This window comes from Spermophilus citellus (genome assembly GCF_964194105.1).
Source record: "Spermophilus citellus genome assembly, chromosome: 6".
NCBI lineage: Eukaryota > Metazoa > Chordata > Mammalia > Rodentia > Sciuridae > Spermophilus > Spermophilus citellus.
In genome coordinates this window covers 69574598-69597057 of record NC_138187.1, presented here as the reverse complement: position 1 = coordinate 69597057, position 22460 = coordinate 69574598, and the positions used below count along the sequence as shown (strand labels likewise).

The 22460-nt window shown below is 34.7% G+C and overlaps 1 protein-coding gene across 18 annotated transcripts in view; it reads left to right on the top strand.

Moving 5' to 3' along the window:
* The window catches only part of PARD3 (par-3 family cell polarity regulator), a 692586-nt gene that overhangs the window by 378216 nt on the left and 291910 nt on the right, over positions 1 to 22460 (top strand). For 17 of the 18 annotated variants that reach the window (XM_081300389.1, XM_081300386.1, XM_081300382.1 and 14 more), the window contains exons 6-7: positions 13332 to 13423; positions 15045 to 15128. In XM_081300389.1, the coding sequence (XP_081156515.1) occupies positions 13332 to 13423; positions 15045 to 15128 (176 nt within the window). The remainder of the gene's footprint in view (positions 1 to 13331; positions 13424 to 15044; positions 15129 to 22460) is intronic. The other variant, XM_081300388.1, reaches the window with a different exon arrangement.

The window sequence follows — 22460 nt, the reverse complement described above, 5'->3', positions numbered from 1 at the left end:
AATAACAAAGACCACGCTGACTTTACAGGAAAAGTGTGAAGGGCTTCTGAATGTACTTTCCTTTCCTTTGTCTTCACATGAAGATACCCCACATTGTTCATACACAATTACACATGTCCATGCTCTGGAGTTGGGATAGATGTTAAGGGTTTAAAAAATATTCTCTCATACATTAAAATTCATTTTCAATGGTTATCAGTTGCAGAGTCGTCTTGTTTTTTTTTTTTTTTTTTTTTTTTTTTTAACCTGACTATGTAAGGTTATATTCCTGTTACCAGTAACTAGTCCAGTTCAACCTGATCTATCATTTGGAAAACAAGTAAGCAGACATCTGAATCCTCCTTTATTTGAATATTTTAAGAGTAAATATTTCAAGAATTAAACATCTGATCCCTAAGTGTAACCTAAATAAATATTTAACAACTTTTACTTTTATAAATGAAAGTAGCTGATGTCTGTTTTATTTTCTATATATAATTTGTCCCATATCCATTTATTTAATCATTTGCTACTAAAAATTATAATGAGTCTCCTTCTCTGAAGGCATCTCTTTCTGGTTAATATTGATAAGAAAACCTTTTATATAAAAGGAGCTGTAGTTTTTTGGTCTGTTTGCAAATTATAAATTCTAGATTTAATTATATCCCTAGGGAAAAACCCGAGGAAACCTAAAGTACTAACATAATTAGGCCAAATTGTATAATCAAAAGCAAATGATATGGTTATTAAAATTAATGAAATGATTTCCCAACATTTAATTCATTTTTTCTGATTCAAGAATTCTAGGAATACATGAGGCAGGTATGGTGGTACATGTTTAAATCTAGCCCTTCCGGAGGCTGAGGCAGGAGCATCGATCACAAGTTGTAGGCCAGCGTGGTTTACTTAGCAAGGCCCTAAGCAATTTATTGAGACCCTGTCTCAAAATAAAAAATGAAAGAGATGGGGATGAAACTCAGTGGTTATGTGTCTCTGAGTTCAGTTCCTGAAACTAAAAAACATACAAGCAAGCAAACAACAATAACAAAAAGAAACCAAAAACCCAAACAACTAAGCAAACAGACCAACCAACGATGAGTGGGAAGGGGTGGACATTCTAGCTGTTACTCCTTCTGGCTATGTTTCTTTAGAAAGATCTCTGCACTTTAAAGCAGATAGTTGAAGGCTGTAGGGGGAATGTGTGGGGTGAAGGTGGCAGGAGGTACTGTTATTGAAAGCTCTGTCTGTTTCCCTGGTGCCAATCCAACAGTGAGGACACTGTTTTGAGGAAGGTGGGGGAGTCAGTTTTATTGCTTTGCTAGCAAAGGGAGAAACACAGGGACACCAGTTTGAGAGCCTGTGATTCTGCCCCTTACAGGGAACAGGGGTTTTTAAAAAGGTGAATCAAAGACTATATACCAACTGTTCTCTGTCCAGAGTTGTAATTCACTTGTCAATTTGGAAGATAGTCATTTCTTAGATTTTCTGGTGCTGTTCTCAAAGTCTGAATTACTTAGTTCCTGTGGTGGGCTTGTGCCCAAGTTCAGATAACTCTGCCTAGGATGGAGAAGAAAGGAAATCCTGTTTTCCCTGATATTAGAGAAGGGGAGAGATTAGGAAGAAGAAGGGAGAGAGGAAGAGAAAAAAAACATGTCCATTTAAAATAAGTTGCAGGGGCAGAGCCGAAATATATTCAAAGCATAAATGGACCACTGGTCATTTATTTATATGTGAGCTTAGGAAATTTATGTCCAATTCACTCTACTGTCTTTTCTATTCCCATCCTCCTTCCCTTCCTTTCATTCCTCTTTGTCTAAATCCATTGAACTTCTATTCTTTCTTCCCCCCTTATTGTGTAATACTTTTATTCTTTACCATTTATAAATGAGTAAAGTGAGGCACAAACAAGTTAACTTTTCAAAATCCTACATGCAAAGTCCTTATTTACATCCACCATGTGAAGCTGCCACAACAAATATATTATGTGGTTAAAACTTTAAATTATTGTTTTTATTCAATATTTTAATTTTTGTTTGGCAATGGTATCAAATTCTGGGAATTATGAACAAGGCAATAATATATAACTAATTAGTTTTAGTAATGTTAATCACTAATATTATGATAAACTTTTGAAACCATAATTTAAAAATGAAAATTGAAAGAAATCCTCATTGCTATATATCTTGTATCCTACAGACAATGGTTGTATTTTATTAGAGATTATATAATCCCTTGGAAATCTACCAACTAGCTTTTGCTTCATTGAATTCAACTACAACAAAGAGTTTTAAAGCAAGGTTTTTAATTTTTGTTTCTTTTAATCCGGTTACTTCACCCAAGACATTTATTGATTTCAAGTAAGTTAATGACTATACAGCCTTTGCGAAATTAAGATATTGCATTGGAAAATAATAAGCCAATGCAAATTCTAATATATGTTTACATTAATAAATTTTGATACAGGACCCATGTGTTGCTCTTTATTTGGTTATTAACAATTCAAAATAATGAAATGTAGGGCTTCTGGGACAAAGAAAATTCTCCTTGTTTTCTTAATGAGCCCTTCATAATTAGTAATGACAATATACATATTTATTGTCAAGGAAAATAGCATAAAAACAAGTACCTTGGTTTCTGTTGGACACCTTGTTAGGTTCTGTGGACTACACAGTCTGGCGGTAAACTTGCCTTGTAGTGACTCTTCTCTCACTTCCATTCTTTCTTCAATTCTGTTTAATTGAAATTTCTTCTAGTTATCTAATTAATTGACAAGGCATATTACCAGTCTGCCTGCCTTTTCTCTTTGTAAACTTTTCTCCTATTCAGAATACTAGACTGAAACAATTAATCATTTAAAAATCTCTGTGCTGAATTTTTAGGTCCAACTAAATATAACACACAGGTAGCACTAATAATCCCAAAGTTGTACTTCCCTGTAATGTCCTCTTTTTCTTTCTAGGTTCTCAATTGTTAGCAAAGTCACTTCAGAGAAATTATAACAGTGATACATATGTGTAAAGTACTTTGTAAGAATACAGCAGGCTTTTTAATTAAAAAAAAAAGAACAATAAAAATGGGTGGGCATAGCCACATATACTTGTAGTCCTAGCTACTTAGGATACTGAGATAGGAGAATTGTAATTTTGAAGCCAGCCTGAGCAATTTAGCATGACCTTGTCACAAAATAAAAAAATAGAATGGGCCGGAGATGTGGTCAGTGGTAGGGCACCCTGCATTCAATCTGTAATACTATAAACAAAATAAAGAAATACCATAAAGGAACAATAAAAAAGCACTTTATTTCTAAAAGATTTTATGTTGAATGTAAAAATGCTTTAAGTTACAAAGGTATAGTAAATATCACTTGTAGTCCTGCCACCCAGTCACTTGTAGTCCTGCCATGTCCCTTGAAATACCGCTTGCCAGGTGTGGTGCCACACACCTGTAATCTCAGAGGCTTGGGAGGCTGAGACAGGAGGATTTGAGTTCAAAGCCAGCCTCAGCACAAATGGAGACACTAAGCAACTCAGTGAGACCCTGTCTCTAAATAAAATACAAAATAGGCCTGGGAATGTGGCTCAGTGGTCAAGTAGCACCCCTGGTACCAAAAAAGAAAGAAAGAAAAAAAAAAAAAAAAGAAATACCTCTTGGTGCTTATTATTTACAATTTTTTAAAAATGAAAATTCCCAGACATTTAATAGGCATTCTCATGTTATGTGTCAGTACATTTACTGTATATTTAGAATTTAAATTTTTCTTTTACAACATAAATTTTATTTTATCACAGATCATTGCCCTGATACCAGCTAGTTGGCTTGGATCACATTTAATATTTAGTAATTCTTGGTTACTCTTCCATGGGTAAATAAGGTAAAAAAAAAAAAAAAAACTTAATTCAGTTTTCAAAATCTCAGCTTTGTCACTGCAGAGAAATAGGGACATTATTCCAAGTCTAATTTTTCTCCCTGAAAGAATTCCTAGCCTGTTGTGAGAATTGTGGAGGAACAAGATAGTGTATCCAGTTTGTGATGGATAGTTAGAAAGAGATCTTCTTCTTTTCCTTAACAATTTTAATTTTTATGTAAGGTGCTTTTACATAGTGAAATTCATGTGTCCATCACAACAAGCTTAAGAGATAAGGTTCTTTTCACCTGTATTCAGAGTAAGGAATTAGCGCTCAGTGATATGAATAGGGCATAGCAGATATGAATAGGGCCTGTTGTCCATGGGTCCACAGGCTCATGAGTCTGGTACATTTATGAACACAATTTCATGTAGAGTGTTCAGTAGTTGTTATTAAGGAATATTGTAAATGATCAAAAACACTGCTCTATTATCCAAACTGTAATATACTACAGTCATCAAAAGCTTGTCATATGGCTGCATGGGTCAGTCATATATGGACACACCTAACTCTTTAGAAGTTCTACATGTTTTGTTTATTGATCTTTTTTTTTTTTTTTTTTTGGTGCCAGGGATTGAACTCAGGGATACTCAACCACTGAGCAATATCCCCAGCCCTATTTTGTATTTTATTTAGAGACAGGGTCTCACTGATTTGCTTAGTGTCTCGATTTGTGCTGAGGCTGGCTTTGAACTCACAATTCTCCTGTCTCAGCCTCTGGGATTACAGGCATGTGCCACGACACTTGGCTATTGAAATATTTTTAAGAGTTGTGTTGAGAATTAAATTGAGGTTAAATTGAGGACCAAAGAACTAATTGGCACCTGGTAAATCCTCAATACAATCCAGCAGTTGTTTATATTTTTTGTTTAATATGTGTGTATTTATATTTGGTGCTGGGATTGATTATATAAGATTTTTCCCTTTTAAGAAGTGATTTGATCTTAGTAGTAGGAAAAAAAAACTCAGATATTTTATTATTGATTTAAAAGGAACTTTAAGTTATTTTAGTTTCAGCCTTAGTAAGTAAAATTTAATTAAAAAATTCAAACCAAGCACAAATTGATATTTTGCATGAAAATAGTTATATATATTCTCTTTATAGACCTCTGAATAGGGTAAGTATAGTTTACTTATCCTTCTATTAATTATCTCACCCCTAAAATAAACTTCACATCAATAAGGATCAGAATGTTATTATCTGAAAGGCAAGTCTGGTCATATTACAACATCCATACATTTCAACAATTTGAATCAGAGTATTTTTTCATTAATGTTCAAGGAAAACCAATAGTGTTATTCTGATAAGCAAACCACAGCTGAAATTAAGCAGATTAGTCTGATTTAAACCACTTTACCTAAACAATAGCCACTTGACCATTAGTATGTGGTGGAGGAATCCTGAAGGGTGCATAAGCAAATCTTCCTTCATGTATTATTGAGCACAGGCAAAAATGGAAGAAGAATGTGAATAAATTGATTATAGTACCCAAGTAAATATCCATTAGATATCATTCTATAAGATTCTTCCAGGCCCTTGAGTCCTAATAATCAACGAGTAGCAGGCTTTCATTTTGGAACTTAATTTTGAGATTCCATTCTGCATATAATCGGTGAAAATATACATGGATTTTGTTGTTCTCTGTGGTTAGATAGCTTTAAAAAAATCAGCACCATCTGTTCTTTTAAAAGACTTCACTTGCCTTTGGTTGTGTGGAGTCATGTTGTTTATGTTTCAAGACAGGAAACATTTCATTTTTCTGGGAAATGAAAATTTCATGGACTGTGTTAAACACTACATTTGATCAATATTAGCTTGAGAATGTTAGGAATCTAGATGCAAGGATGAAGCTCACAACATTAACATCATAGGTGCTGAATAATTCTTCACATAATCCTAAATGATTTGGTGCCAGGCTGTGTTCAGTAGAGCACAGTTTATATTACACTAACTGGACTGTGTCTAAAAGCGTAACAACTATTAATTTCCTTCTACTAGAAGATATATTTATTTTAAAACATTGTATTATCTAGTATTGTCTATTCTTAAAAAGTATTTAAATTAGGGTTTTTTAATGAATATCTCTACTCATGGAATGTAGTGATCATGAAATAAAATTGTATTACACATTTCCTCATTGTATACTTTTGGAAGGTTGCTATAGATTTTTCATTTTCAATTGTGAAGGATCATGCGCCCCATATGTTTTCAATTGTTTCCTAAGAATGATGGGAAATTACTTTCCCTGGTGATTTGGCCAATTAATCAAGTAGTTCCAACATTAACACAAACACCTTCTGGAATTCTATTTGTGATACTTGAGAGACTTGGAAAGAGATTCCCTCTGGAATTATTTTCTACCCAATATAATCGAAAGGAAAAATGGTTTAATTCATGTGTCAACTCCAAATAAATATTTTCTCTAGGATACTATGGCTTATGAATAGTTAACATGTCTCTCATTCAGTTAGGAAAATCTTCAAGGTACTCTTAAAGTGTGAAAAAGACCAGTTAGTAAATCATTTTTGGAGCAATATAATGGAAACAATTAAAATATTTTATTGTCTTAATAGTAATAAAACCACTTGAGGAAAAATAAATTTGTAAATTTGTTGACGAGAGTACCACAAGAGCTTTCATTTCCTTTTGTACTACCTAAGCAGAAAAAAGAAAGATAAAAGCCTGGCGCAGTGGCACACGCCTCTAATCCCAGTGGCTCATGAGACCAACAAGGGAGGATCGCACATTCAAAGCCAGCCTCAGCAAAAGAGGATGCTCAGCAACTCAGTGAGACTCTGTCTCTAATAAAATACAAAATAGGGCTGATGATATGGCTCAGTGTTTGAGTGCTCGTGAGTTCAATCCCTGGTGCCCTCCCCCCCCAAAAAAAAAAGATAAATAGAAAACTAAGGTTCATAACTTTATTTTTTATAAAACACTTTTAAAGTGATGTTATTTCTTAAAATAACAGGCTTTTCTTTCAGCAGAATTATTCAAAATATTTAGTTCCCTGAAACTATGAATTTGAATGTGGATATGCAGATGATTACTTTCTGGATTAGGTTTCCTTATGTTTCTGGGAGGTAGACAGTGTGGTTTTGTTTTCTTTGTTTTGTAAACATTTGTAATTTTTATATGGTGAATGATGAAGGAGGAATTTACATCTTAACTGTTCTAATTTTAACTTGTACAACTTTGGATGGCATCTACTTAGTTTTTTTTTTTTTTTTTTTTAATATGAGGTGGGCAAATATCTAGAACTCAAACAGGGGAGAACGTGATAGAACCAGAAAAATTTCCAAATTTAAATTATAATTAGCAGTTTAGCCAAAATTAATTTTATTTACTTGTAATTTCAAAAATGTATTATCTGTTGGCACTATAAATGTTTTTCAGTTGAGGTTTAGCCTTTATATTATTAGCATAAAGGAAGAAATGTTAATTTTTACTAGAAGCCTATAACAAATAGTGTCACATAACACTTTTATCTCCCCTTGTCTACCAGGCATATCTAACCTGATCTAAAACTTACCCTTCTGATCTAGGCTCATCAAGTGTTCATTTTCTCTCTGTTAAAAGAAAAATAGAGTAGGTGATACCATCCCCTCAAAAAAGTCGTAGAACCACCTGTGGCAGCATAAGTTTCCAGATAGAATATTCAGAATGCCCTACTGGTGAGCTGTTTTTATAATAAGAAATAGAAAAACAGAGTATAGACCTATAGAGGTTATCTGATTAGTGTAGTTCTCTTTGCAGCCTTTAGGCATAATTTGGCAGTGTTCAGTGATTGACTGAGGCTCAGTTGCTTAGTTATCAGGGTATACTTTCTAGGTTTAGTTGCAGCATGCTTTTCACAGCAAGCCAGGCTGCTGTTCAGTACATTTGGAGGCCCCTTTGGCCATATGTTATCACCTAAGTATAGGAACAGACTTAGGCCAAACTTATTAACATCTCATAGTTTTCTCTTCTTTGGCTACTTTGACTCCTCCTTCTTTATTATATTATGCATGAGAATTTAAACTTGGCTATTTCGGGTTTCCTTTTTCTGGAAATCTAATAAAGGTTTAATAGCTGTTTTTATGCTACAAGTGATTTCTGATTAGTAAATTGAGTCTGTATCTGAGCAGCTCTGATTGTGATGGTGTTACAAGAGATACTGTTTTTTCTGCAGTATGAGATGTTTAAGCCAGGATAACTCTTGGAAATACATAGAGTGAGTTCCTTTCCCTGCACTTGAGCTCTGTCAACTGGGGGATCTATACCAGCATGATTGCTGAACAGCTCTGAGAGATTCTGGGAGCACTTCCCTCCCTAGGACAGGAGCAGGGTGCTGCCTTGATGGCAAGTTGTTTCATACCTTATATCCTTCAAAGTAAATCTGATGTCAGGTGCCTGTGAGAGGCTCCAGAGCTTGGATGTTGAGTTGGAACCAAAAAGTCCCTCCACTCCTTGGCAGGCATTTCAAATGTGCCCTCAGAATAAAAATAGAGAAATCATACTAAAAAGCTTAGTATAAAAACTAGCAACTCCTCTACACTGTTCCACAATCTTGTAAACTTCTCCCCAGACCTGTTCTGATCCCTCCTTCCATGTAATAAACAAAATAATATATGTATGTCATTCTTTTTCTGATTTACTGACATTTGTTGTCTTGCCCTGTTGGAGATGAAGATTGGTCCTTTAATGCCACTTTCACTTTTCTGGTTCCATTCTCTCAATATTGCTGAAGCAAAAGTCTAAGTTTAGGGTTGGGTGTATAGCTCAGTGGTGAAGCACATGCTTTATATATGTTGTGCAAGGCCTGGGGTTCAATCACCAACACACACACACACACACACACACACACACACACACAGATCCTTCACTAGCCAGAGTCATGTTGCCATGGCAGTGTAAGAATTGCTCGCTACATAACCTAGTAGTTTGATTAAACTTATTGTTTTCCACATTTTCTTTTGTGATGCTTCAAGTTAATTTATTTGAATTTTATATTTTGTTTTGTTTTCTTGACAAGAATTTTTTAATTTTTTTCCTTACAGTTTTCTATGGCTACTGTAAGTTTTCTATTATTTCCAAAATATTCAAGAATATTATTCAATTATTAATTTCTTTTTTCTGATGGAGATGGACCTCCTTAATATCTCCATCTTCTTCTCTAATCTGAACTAGTTGCTGCTTCTTTGGGCTGTCCCTTCATCCGTATGGTAAATAAAGAGATTACATTTCTGAAACTTTACTTTTTCAACTTTCACATTACTATGTTCTGTTTGAGAAATTTAGTTCTACACTGAATAATCATTTCTCCTTAGTATAGAAGTATGCCCTTTCATCTAGTACAATTTGTTCCTTCCTATTAATAAGGTATTGTTATCCTAGAGCATTCATTAGTGATATTCCTTGTTTTATAAAACTTAGTAGTCATCTGAGTGTTATCATTTGTCAGTGTTTAGATTAAATGTTGTTGGGAAACAATTCTCCATAGTTTTCTTGTGTTCTATATAATTTGGTAACACACATCTTGTTTCATTGATTTTTGTATAGCACCCAACCTTGAAACACAGGCATAGCATCTCTTTCACAGTGAGCAAGCATCTTTAGTGTTTGTTTAAAAGATTGGAGATAAGCTCTAGGTTCTTCTGTGTGTGGCAGAGTCCTGAGGCCCACTTCCCCTTGCCTTCTGAAAAATTTTGCTTGAAGAAATGCTGCCTGTAAGGATGGTACTCTGGCCAAAAGAATAATAGCAATCAGCTTTTTGTCTGTGTTCTAAGAGTCTTGTATCTCCTGTCAGCATTCATGAAGATATATCAGGCTAACTTATGAGCCTGCAAAGAGGCTAAAATTTTGTATCTTCATAGTTCTTTTTTTATTCATATTTTTAAATGGTGCACAGTAATTGTACATATTTTGGAGGTGCTTAACAGTTCTTAAATCTTAATTTCTCTTTAAAAATTTCCTCAACCACTAACCTGTAGGTTTTTTCCTCCTCTTGCCATTCACTTGATTATATAAGCATTTATTTATCTTTTTCTTATTTTCCTATTCCAAAGACATTTTACAATGTAAATATTTCATATATTGCAAAGTGCAAAATGTATTAGTTTGTTACGAAAATTTCAACTTTAGAAAAAACTTCTAATTGAATTGATTATGCGGTATGTTTCTATTAAATTCTTTTGCAAGGCACAGTATATAGGGGTGGATATGCATATTAAATGTAACACATTATATGTTTAATCGTACTGTATACATTATAACATGATATATTAATGGTAACACTTATAGACAGATGTTTTGCCTGAAAAGAGGGAGATCATCTTTTGTTTGTGTATAATTACCCTAAGATATTTATCAAGGTATATTTTATGTATTAAATCATTTCTGTTTTCAGTGGCATTTATAAATTGCCATTCATTTGAGTAGTTACTGTGTCTCAGACACCATATCATACTTTTGACTTGGATTTACCTAGTTCTTTTAGTAGTCCCAAGAGGAATAAGTTTTTATTGTTCCCATTTTTCAGAAAAAGAGATAGACAAAGAAAAGGCATATAACTTGCCCAAGGCTATAAAATTGGGAAATACTACCCCAGTGTTGCTGATCGAACTTAGGGCCTTGCACATGAGATAAATGCTCTACCACTGAGTGGGCCATATTGCCAACTCTTTTCTAAAATTATTATTTTTTTAATTTTGAAACAAAGGACTCCCTAAGTTGCTCAGGCTGGGCTGGAACTTGTGATCTTCCTGTCTCAATCTCCTAAGTAGCACAGTTGTGCTCCATTGAGCCTGACTCTGAACTCTAGGCTCAAAAAATTGTATACTATTTCATATGGAAGTTCTTTAACACTGTCTAGTTTAAATTAATAGTGTGGTGCTTAAATATTGATTTAAGGTATATAACAACTGAGCTTCATTTGCTGTGGTTACAATGGAATTCAATGCATAAATCTTGCAAAAAGTTACTATGTTCAGTTACAGCTTTAAGAAAGTACCAGACAACAACATAAAACCATATAGGAGCTGATATTTACACATCTAAAAGTTGAGAAATTCTAAGCTGTGGTTCCCACAGCAACTGCAGCTCAGCCTCAGGGCAGTCAATGTTGCAATCCAAACTGAACACCATATGCAGCCACATGATATAATATTCTACATGCTCTGGGGGGTCTGGTAATGGCCACTGTGGGACAATGAATGCGTAAATTATCAGTTACTGGTTTATCACTGTAGTTGGGGGCTTTTCATTTATGTGGTGATTTCATTGCAACATAGGTGTTTCAGTTGGTGATACATCTTGGTGGCATTTCAGTGCGGCTTAAATTATTAATGAATCCCGAAACAAAATGTCTTGTAAGATTATTTTATGTCTTACATCTGGTTTATAAACAATCATGTTAGCTCTCTTCCCCACCCCCACTCCCAGTGGAAAAGCATCATTTTGGGAGTTTGTGTTTACATTCAAAGTGCTGTTCCTAGGCAGGTTCAAGATGCTGTTAACCTTTGAGATGTAGTATGTGCTGGTGCTTAAGAGAGATAGATGACTAAGAAGTACATATTAGAGCCTCTCAAAACGCAAGATCATCAATCTTGAAGTAGCCTGGCTCCATGCAGCACACCACCATCCGGGATGCATGGAGCACTTCTACAGCTCACCGACAAGCTCAGTACATTCTGCTGCTTATTTTGGTATATTCTCAGTAGAATTGGCAATAGGACATTATGAATTATTCTGCCCAAATTTAGTATATTTTCTACATTGTGTCTTGACCCCTAGCGCTTATCATTTTATTGATGGATCTCTCTCTTGATGGCATATGCATTTCTACTAGGAATCTCTCAAATACCTGGGTAAATTTAACATTTTTCTCAATGGTAGACTCTTTTATAATATAAGTGATTTCATAAGTTTATAGTAAAATCATTGTTGCCGAATTTGTACAGTAGGAAAAGGAAACCCTAACAAATTGTAACATCAATTTTAGTTGTAAACATCCAGAAATAAATAAATAAATTTTATGTACTTACCTTGGGGCATCCCTAGAGATTCCTGGGGATGCTTTTGCCTTAATTAGGAAAATATTTACAGAGTGTCTAACAGGTGCCAGACAGTGTGGATTCTAAGTAAAATACACATGGGCCTTTTAACCATTGTGTTTGGAGATCTGAATATTTTTAAACTATTATAATTTGGTAAACAAAACCATGATATCAAATATTATAATTTGGTAAACAAGACCATGATATCAGGCATGTTATCAACTTGAAAAACCAACTTAAGTATTTGTGAAACTCCCTAACGAAGAGGCAAAGGCTAACATTATAAATTAAGGAATATTTTTAGGTGGTATTTCGTTCATTTTTGTGAACTACCACATTTATTCCACATGCACCTTTTTCAGTTTGAGCATACCTTATCCAATGTCTACAACACACTGGAACCTATTTTTACAAAACGTTTTTGAAGGAGGAATAAAAATGGTGGGGGTGGATGCTGATTGTTTTGCTATTGGTTTTTGCTTGATATGTAGATGTAAACAAACATGATCCTTCATGGCTAAGACGTTAATGTCTTTATGAACACCTCTAGGATAGTCCATTGGCTAAGGTAACTTCTTGTGAAATTTCTCAGGATGAAGTATTTTATGTCTGGGATTCTGCTTACGACATGTTCCGGTTGACATGCTGAGTTAGGAGAGGAGGGACTCTCAAATAGTGACTTCAAAGATTTTTATGTCTTACATCTGATTTATAAACAATCGTGTTAGCTCTCTTCCCCACCCCCACTCCCAGTGGAAAAGCATCATTTTGGGAGTTTGTGTTGACATTCAAAATGCTGTTCCTAGGCAGGTTCAAGATGCTGTTAACCTTTGTGGATTATAGTGTCTCAAATGTTTTGATCTGTAAACAATTTTAAACATGCATCCCCAGTGTCTCTCACATTTATTTATTTATACCATAACATTGTAGTAATATATAATTATTTCCTCAAACATATGTCAAAAGAAGAGAAGTTAAAATAATGAAATAAGTGGCATTAAAGTTCAGTTTTATTTCCTTATCCCAGCAGTATAGTTTTATATATATATTTATATTTATATATATTTATTTATTTTTTAGGTGTAGATGGACACAACACAATGCCTTTTATTTTTATGTGGTGCTAAGGTTCGAACCCAGTTCCCGCCCGGGCTAGGCAAGTGCTCTACCGCTGAGCCACAATCCCAGCCCAAGTATAGTTTTTAACTTCTGGGACATGCTAACTTCAGATGCTGTTGCTTTAAAATTCAACTCATACTCACACCCATCTTACTGAAGGTCATTCTCCCTAGAGGAGAGACCTAGTTAACTTGATCATACTGACTATGAGACTAGGGTTTTATCCTGCTTCCTTTCACATTGTGGAAATAAACCTAACGGTGTGCTTTTCTTGTGTCTTGCTGCCTCCAGGACGAGGATGGGACGGAAGAAGACAGTAGCCGTGTGGAACCAGTTGGACATGCTGACACTGGTTTGGAGAATATACCCAGCTTTTCTCTGGAGTAAGTTACTGATGGTTTTAACTATATTTGTTATATACATGTAGCATCATTAATTGCAGCAAGTATTCCAAAAGCATATGGCATGCGGAATGTTTGTGCTTAGTTAAGAAACATGCCCTGCTTTGATTTGTTTTTCCCAAGAACATCTTTCATCTGTTGAGTTAATTACGTAATGTAAGCAGTGTAGCATGGAAGTTCTTATGTACCTGTCCTGAGTTTCATGCCGTGGCAAATACTATTAAGTTAGAACATTAAAATAGTGTTTGATTGAAAATGTTCATCATATTAACAGCACTGTAAACACTCTGTTTTCAGATTGCTTTGTCAGTGTTTTGGTTACTCGTTCAACTTTGTTAACTTAAAAAAAAAATTGGCTATACTTTACATGAAAAACTAGTTGGATCACATCAGCATTAGTCACTATTGTGTGTGTATGTATATATATGTATATATGTACATATGCATATATACACATATATATGTATGTATTTTTAATTTGAAGAAATAGAATGTCTCAAGACATTTGATTAAAGATAATAGATCAGGGACTTTAAACATGATTTTAAATACAAAAGAACAAAATATTTTCCAGTAGTATTATAACACTGTAATCATTGTAATTATTGACATGTTAAAAATGGAAGATATTCTCAGAACCTCAATATCTTAGAGCAGGTAAGATAGTCATGTAGGTTTCTTTCTTTCAATGTGGGTGAAGTTGGTGATGTAGACATTAATATTACATCTTAATTCTGTTTTCTTTTGGTTTTCCAAAGTAGAGCTCTAAGATAATAATGATATTAACCAGTCTCTAGGATCAGATTATGATTAAGTGTACATCAATTGGGACTTAGAGTATTTGCATTGGAGACATACTTGCTGTGCCATAGTTCTTTTTAGAACAAATAATAAATTGAAATAAATTAAATTTATTTAAGTTGTACCATTCTTATTTGCTTAGCCATTTATTAAACAGGTGTTGAAATTGTTAGCAGTCTCTGAGAGAGAGAGAGTATCAGTAGATAAAACCCACACTTGAAAGCTCTCTCATAACAAATTTAAGAAATGGTTACTGAAATTTTATAGAATAGTGGGCAATAAGGACAATTGGACTGTCCTCTGGATGGTCACCCACAGGGGCAAAATCTTTGACCTCACTGGATCAAAGATGAGACAAATGTCAGAGTACTTGGTAAATTATCATGTGCTGTATGGATACAGCAGGTTTATTCAGCTAATCTTCAGGGTCTATGACATAGATATGCAGATGGAAAATTTTCAGTGGAAGTCTCAAGATTTGATTTGCAAAGCATGAGTTTATATTATATGGAAGAGCATGGTCCAAGAGAGATGGTTCTGTGTTGTTTTTAATGTAGTTATCTCTGATGATTGCTCTCCCTCCATGCCATCAGACTAGTGTTCAGGTATGTGCTGTTTGACGTGGCCTTCATCACCATGCTTATATCCTCAATTATGTGTGTATATGCCTGTGTCCTTGGCGGGATTTTTGTTTTGTTTTCTGTTGTTGTTTATTGTGTGTCTGTGTTGTGGCGGTTTTTTTGTTTTGTTTGGTTTGTTTACAGTACACGTTCATGCTCCCTCATTCATCATTGTCTCACAGTGATATGGTAAAGCTCGTACAAGTCCCCAACGATGGAGGGCCTCTGGGAATCCATGTAGTGCCTTTCAGTGCTCGAGGAGGCAGGTAATGTATCTTGGAGGTTTTTAATTGAATCATAATGTGAAGTGTTGTTTTTTTCTTCATTTATGCTCAGATATGGAGTGGTGTTGACTTCACATATGCTTAATAGAAAACATTTTCACTTGGGGGCAACTGCTGCTCCATTCATACGTATGTATCCTAATCACAGAAAGCTCTTAGCCTAATGAAGAGAGGTTTTACAGGCACAAGAAGAAATTGTGCATTTAAATTATCATAATAAGTTTATTGTTCATCGCATCTAAGCTAACATTAGACTTTGCTGTGAATTGATGGCATTAGTTAGAATTCCACCTGGAGTTGCAAAGTGTGGGAGATCTTAAAGCATTTACCTGGAAAAATTCATGCAGTAAAAATTATCTGGATAAATTGAGTGATAATTAATTTTAAATTTGCCTTTATGATTATTTAGTTCTACAGTTTTACTGACTTTGATAATTTTAAAATACCCTGTGAGTTTGAAATTTTAGAAAATGAAGTATGCTGGAGATTTATCCCTTTCTTGTGGTTTCTAACTTCTTCATTGACTTTAATCTCCAAATATTCAGAATATCAAAATGGTTCTGTGTTTGTTAATCCAGACTTCATTATGGTACAGAAGACACATCCTTAAAGGCTACATGTGTCCCATGAGATTCCTTAATTCTGATCCTTTTTCTTTTCCCCTGATTAAACCCTGTGTAGTCTTGGTTTTAATATATTCAAATGTGTGAATTGATTTTGGCAATAATGCCTTGTGGGCATCCATCCTGGACAAGTGAAATGCATGGCATTCTTCCCCAGGAACTTAACCCCATACACGTGTAACTTAGCAGTTTTATTGCAGTCTCTCTTATTTGCCTATCTATTGATTACCTTGTTAATTTTTGGCATCTTAATTTTTAATTCCTTATTTATTTTATTCTTTTAACCTTATTTTTTTTGTTTTTCATCTACCCTTTCTTTTCATGGGGAGAGAAAAGGGGAAGTTGGAAAGTAGCCTGAGACAAGTAACTGAACATTGAGACCAGTGTCTGAGAACCTAGACAAGTGACTGAGTGACCAAGAGCTTAGACTGCCAACCCCGAGCCTTAGATACAATCAAATCCACGATTGAGGAATTACACATATCTAGTGTCTTTTAAAAGACAGATGAAGTATGATTAAATATGTACTTTATGTTTTTAATGTAAGTAGCTGAGCAATCGTACCACCTTTCTTTTAAGTTAGTAATTTTGGCAAGTCCATATTTCAGTCCTTTGGTAAAGCACCTGATTTATGGAATACCTCATAGTTTTTCTTAGAACTATGCTGGAGTACAATGAATCTTGAATGTTACTGCTTTATACTAGTACCTGAAATTCACCTTGAATTTTTGAGTGGTATTACATTCAGAGTTGTGATTGCTTTCATTTTTTTCTCCTCCTTTCTTTTATTTTTATTTTTGAACTCTAAAGGAGCATAAAATGTCTTCAAAGAACTTTCAGTTAAATAGCATTAGTTTTCAAAGTAGACCTTGTCTTTATTTCCTTTAAAAAATATGTTTAAAAAACCCCAAGAATTTCTTGAAAAATATTTCATGAATAGGAAACAAAAAGGTAAGCAGGTAAAATGGATTATGGCTTCCCAATAGTAATGTGCCTTAAACTGTCTGTGAAACTTAATTCATAACAAATGAAATTAAAAGTGTTCATATACCACCTTCAAACCAGTATTTCCTTTACAAACATGTCATTTTTTAAATCATTTTAAACATATTTACTACCTCAACATTAAATGATATTAGGATGAAATAAATATATGAAAAACTTAAAGCAAAAGGGGAATAAGATAGGAAAATACACCTATTAGATTAATTCATAGGAAGACTTTAACAGAACCCAATATGGCGTTTAGTTGCTGTTTACCATGGTGTTCAGTTTTGGTTCACTGAACATATTCAAGTGGTAGAATATCTCTTTGCAGAACTAAATTTTTTTCTATAGCTGAGTCCTTTTTAAATTACTATTAATTTGGTACTTAATGAAGAAAATCTTGAGCAGATTCCCTATATATAGAGAGAGAGACAAAAACTTATTTAAGAAAAACACATTCTTTATATGCCCTTTTTAGGCATCACCAATTTTTATATGGAAACAAAGAAGAATTTTTTTTTCAAGTCTTGTGTTGCATCTTTAAACTTCCATCATGATAGTCATGGTTCTTCAGAGGTGGGTAGACAGTGGGGAAGGAAAAGCAGATAGGCTGCTCATACTCCCAGACACTGATCTTCTTGATCCCAAATACACCCAGAAATGCTTCAAAGTGGGTTCCTCAAGTTCAGTTGGAATCGTTTCCAAGCATTCAAATTGTGATAATTCCTGTATTAGGTGCTAGGAGACAAAGATGAATAGGAAATAGTTTTCCTCTGGGAATCTGCAGTCTATATGGAGTGATAGCCGAGAAATCACACAATTATAATTATGTGATAAATGTTGATATAGTTATATAATAGTGATCTGTGAGCTGAGAGAGGAAGAATTGTCTACATTTGGTAACTGAAGCTGGCTTGTTGAGGATGACAATTTTAAATGTGATGACAGCTTATAAAGGGAGCTGCATCAACTCCATGGTGGCTGCAAGGGCAAATTAAGCAGTATGGACTAGCAGAAAGGAAGAAATTAAGTGGAACTCATGAAGAAATTGCATATACCTCTAGTGGGAATACAAGGATACATATTCATGGTACGTAAGTGGAAATTTCCATGAATACCTTCCATGGTGCAATATTCTAATCTTTCTTGGGCCTTCTCAATTTTGGAGACATAACTAATTGAATAACTCTTACTGAATACTTATTTTTATACATGTGATAAATACACATCAGTATTGCTTTCCCATTTAGACTTTCAAAGTCAAGGAGTCTAAGGTACAATTCAGAATTGGAATTATGTGTCTTAAGCAAAATGGAACACCCTCCAGACTACCTCGAATGCCACATCTAATTAAGGAAAATACAACATATTTAGATACAGTATAGACTACTTCTCTGAATCTCTTCTGTAGTGGATATTTGTATACATTCATCTTGATATTTAAATCTGTGGCACTTAGAATCTCTTTGGTATTACTTTTTCCTTATGGAAATAGTAATTATGTGTTTGTGTTTATTAATTTTATTTAAGCAGATTTAAAAAGAAATCTAGTATCTACCAATTACAATTTCTGGTGCAGAGGATATCCCAGATCAGGAATTCACAAATTTTCTATAAAGAGACCCTCAGGGGCACGAGTCCATACTCATTGTAGTTTGAACACTACTCATACTCATTGTAGTTTGAACACTATCATTGACAAAATATAAACAAATGACCAGGAGTAATCACATACACCTGTAATTGCACTCCTGGGGAGGCTGAGGCAGGAGGTTCATCAGGTTTGAGGGCAGCCTGGGCAACTCAGGCCTGACTCAAAATAAAAAATAATAAAAATAAAAAGGGCTGGGAATGTAATTAAGTGACAGTGAACTTGCATAGCATTTGCGAGTTCCTGGTTTTTATTCCCATGTATTGCAAAACAAGCAAAACAAACTAACAAAGGAGTGTGGCTGTGTTTCAGGAAAGCTTCTCTTACAAAATCATGTGCTGGCTGGTTTGACTCATGGACTGTAGTTTGCCAGCCTTTGCCCTTAGGAATCAAATAAACAAAAATGCCTGATGGCCTGGAGTTTATAGTCTACTATTTGTCATGTTTAAAACTCCCTTATCTGTTTTCTATTTATATTTGGGGGAAGCAGCCATCCATAATTCTTTTCAGTTTCACTTACTGGTTGACAAGAAAGCCTTTTGTGGCAATGGGGTGTTATTTTGCACATTTTTCCCTTCCCCCGCCTGTTCTCAGGAATTCACAAGAAAAAAGGAAAAAAGAAACAAACAAACCCATCCACCATCTCCCAGTTAGTAAAATGTGCTCACATAATTCTTTCTAGGATCCAATTCTCATGTAGGGAGAAAATCAGGGCCTGGTGAGATTGTGCATCGTTGTGTGTATAAATATGCCTGGGTGGGTCTGGGTGTGTTTCTGACTTTCTGCAATTGGCCTGTGTTGGCAACTGGTCTAATTTCTCATTACTTCTCTTCTTATGATGATTATTTTTTAACCTATGTATGCTTTTGATTTGTCTGGTTTTGACTTTTTTTCTCCAAGTAAGTTTTTTTTTTCAACTTAATATTCAGAGTATCAGATGAAGCATTCACATCCTTAGGAAAAGCTTCTTTAACTGATGTGCTAAGGTTTCTTTTATGACTTCTCCCTTTTACATCTACCTATTGCCTACTTACATTATTGTCTATAAATTCTCCTATCTCTTAAGCCCCCCTAAATTCATATACCTAAGAGAATATTTGTAATGTTTGGGGGTTTTGTGTTGAAATAAAAATGACCCTGTTGGAAAATGTGCATTCTGTATGTATTACTATTTTTGTTCTATAAAATGTATTCTATATTAATGTAAGTGCACATTAATTATCTAGTAAATTACTGAAATATGTTTGTTTAGGGTATATTGGACATATGAAATGATCAAGTTTCCCTCAAGCTACTGTTCTTCTTTTTTTTTTAACATGTGTTGCTAGGGCTTTGTATGAATGCTCTGCAAGTGACCTACCACTGAGCTATATCCCCAGCCCAAATGTTCTTCTTTCTGTAAGAGTAGGACAAACAATTTTTTGAAAGATCTTGAGATTCATTTATTTAATTATTTCAGCAAAATATGAGTTTGGCTCTCTAGATTATAATTTACCTGATTGCTATTCAATTGTTATTTGCAGAGAGGTTGTTAGGAACAGCTGGAATACCTGGATGTAACCTAGCTCTTTCTTTATACTATGATCAGGTTAACTTCACTTAGCCTCAGTCTCTATGTGAAGTGATGGGAATCATGACTTCTGTATGGTTTAAATAAGACAATAAATGTAATTCATTTTACAAATGTATGTGGCATTGGCAGCTAATAAAAATGATTAAGTCATGAGAATATATTTTATCTTCAACTTAACATTCCATTATATGCCTTAGAATTCTTTCCAATGTTGCTTGGTATTCTGGTTGTCTGGGGAGGTAGTGATTTGTCTACACAATTGTGGAAAATGATTTTTTCCCCCATATCATTAACCTAAGAGAAAATTTATTGTTCTATTTTAAATTTGAGAATCTGAATACATATTTGTTTAGTTAATTGGGTACATATGTTAATAAGACTTAGAGTCAATGTGAACCTTATGGAATTAGCACAGAATAAATATGCTCTTGAACTTTGAGTACTTAATTTCATTGCTTTTGAAAAAATACAATTTAAATTTATTCAATTGGTCAATAGTCTTTTGTCAGAATGTTTGTGCATAATATCGGACAATAATCTGTTGGTTCAGAAAGAAAAGTTTTTATTTTACATTCAGTTAAATTACGTTTTTTTAAATGTAGTGTGATAGTATCTATCATTTCTGCCTGAATCTGTAGAATTCTCCACCTCTCCCCTCCCCCTTCCTGTTGTTGTTTGTATTGGTACTTGGGGATTGAACACAGAAAACCTTAGTGGTAACTGAGCTATATCTCCAGCCCTTTTTAAGACAGGGTCTCACTATGTTGCCCAGCCTTGCCTGGAACTTGTAATCTCTTGCCTTTGGAATTGCTGAGATTTACAGAACTTACATAAATTTACAGATTTATGTGCCACCATGTCCAGCTAGAAATTCTACATTTTTATTTACCTTTTTTTTTTTTTGCTACTACCTTTTCTCATCCATTAAGCTTATCTCTCTTCTCCTCCCTCCTCCCCTCTGCCAACCTCCCCTCAGCTGCATTAATAAATACACAATTAATTTCCTTCCTTTCTCCCCTCCTCCTCCTCTTTCCTTTCTCCCTTCCTCTCTTCTCCTCTCCCAGGGCGTCCTCATGGGTGCTAGACAAATACTCTGTGTAACCACAGAGTTACACCCTCAGTCCAAAGATTTTTTATTTGTTTGTTTAATTTTAGTTGTCTTTAAACTTTCTTGAGTTGCAGTGGGCTCTGTCATTGGCTGTGGTTTCAGGGATCATGTAGGTAATGCTGCCCACCCTCCCCCACCCCAGCACTCTGGGAGGTGACAGATTTCTTTTGATGGGATCCTGTTCTGCCCATTCATACTCTGCCTTCACTACAGTTGTGGTGTTTACACTGTGTCAGCTTTTATTAAGATGAATTATGATCATTTCCATACAGCTGGGTGGCAGTTGTGGGAGTTTACATTATCAAAGCAAAACTCAGACTTACTCAGCCAATTTAGATGTCAATAAAACATTTGTTACTTATTTTCAGTTTTATCATTGGTTGTAATTTATACTTAGATTTGAAAATGTTACCATGTGTGACTGAGTTTATTTTAATTAAGTGTATAATTAGGCTAATGAACCTTGTAAAAATGTAGTGGTGCAATCCTTAATATAATCTAAGCAGTTAAATTTCTAATTATGCATCCAAAATCATGTACAAAGAGGCAGCCTTTCAATGCTTGCTTTCTGTGACTGTAGTTTTACTTTGACTTTTTAAAGAGAATTGTTCAAGAACTGTGAGGAAAGACTTGAAAGAAATGCCTATACAATTGCTTATTTTTGTTTGTTTGCTTAGGAAAAGTATTTGGAATGGAAAAAGATGTAGGAAACAGTAGAAGATGAGGAATGTTTGAGACTAACCAGAAAAAAAAATCCATTTGCTTGAAAAGCATATAAACTGAGTAGGGTTTACATTGGACTTATAGGGGAATTGTGGTAGGATTTTTTTTTAAACTATCCCTAATCTCTATAGTTATTTCTTTATGAAAGTGACCAGCTGCATTAATAAATACACAATTAATTTCCCTTCCTTCCTTCCTTCCTTCCCTCTCTCCCTCCCTCCCTCCCTCCCTTCCTTCCTTCCTTCCTTCCTTCCACCAGGGAATGCACCCTGGGGCACTTAACCACTGAGCCACATCCCAGCTCTTTTTATTTTTTTGTTTTGAGACAAGGTCTCCCTAAGTCACTGAAACTGGCTTTGAACTTTCAATCTTCCTGCTTCAGCCTTCTGAGCTATATAGGCATACGCCTCATGCCCAGTCCTTTTTACTTTTTATACAGTAGTCTCTTCTTTTGATGGAACATGGTTGCCCCCACAAGGAACTCTGGCACTACCTGCCAGTAGCAAAAATAATTCTCTCTACCAGTGCGCAGACATGCCCAAAGGTTTAGAACCTGGCTGACTTCAGGGACTCTCTATGATAAAAGTGTTGTGGGAGCTGCTGTACCATAGATGGTAAATATTCTCTGCTTTAGAACACACATCAGTTG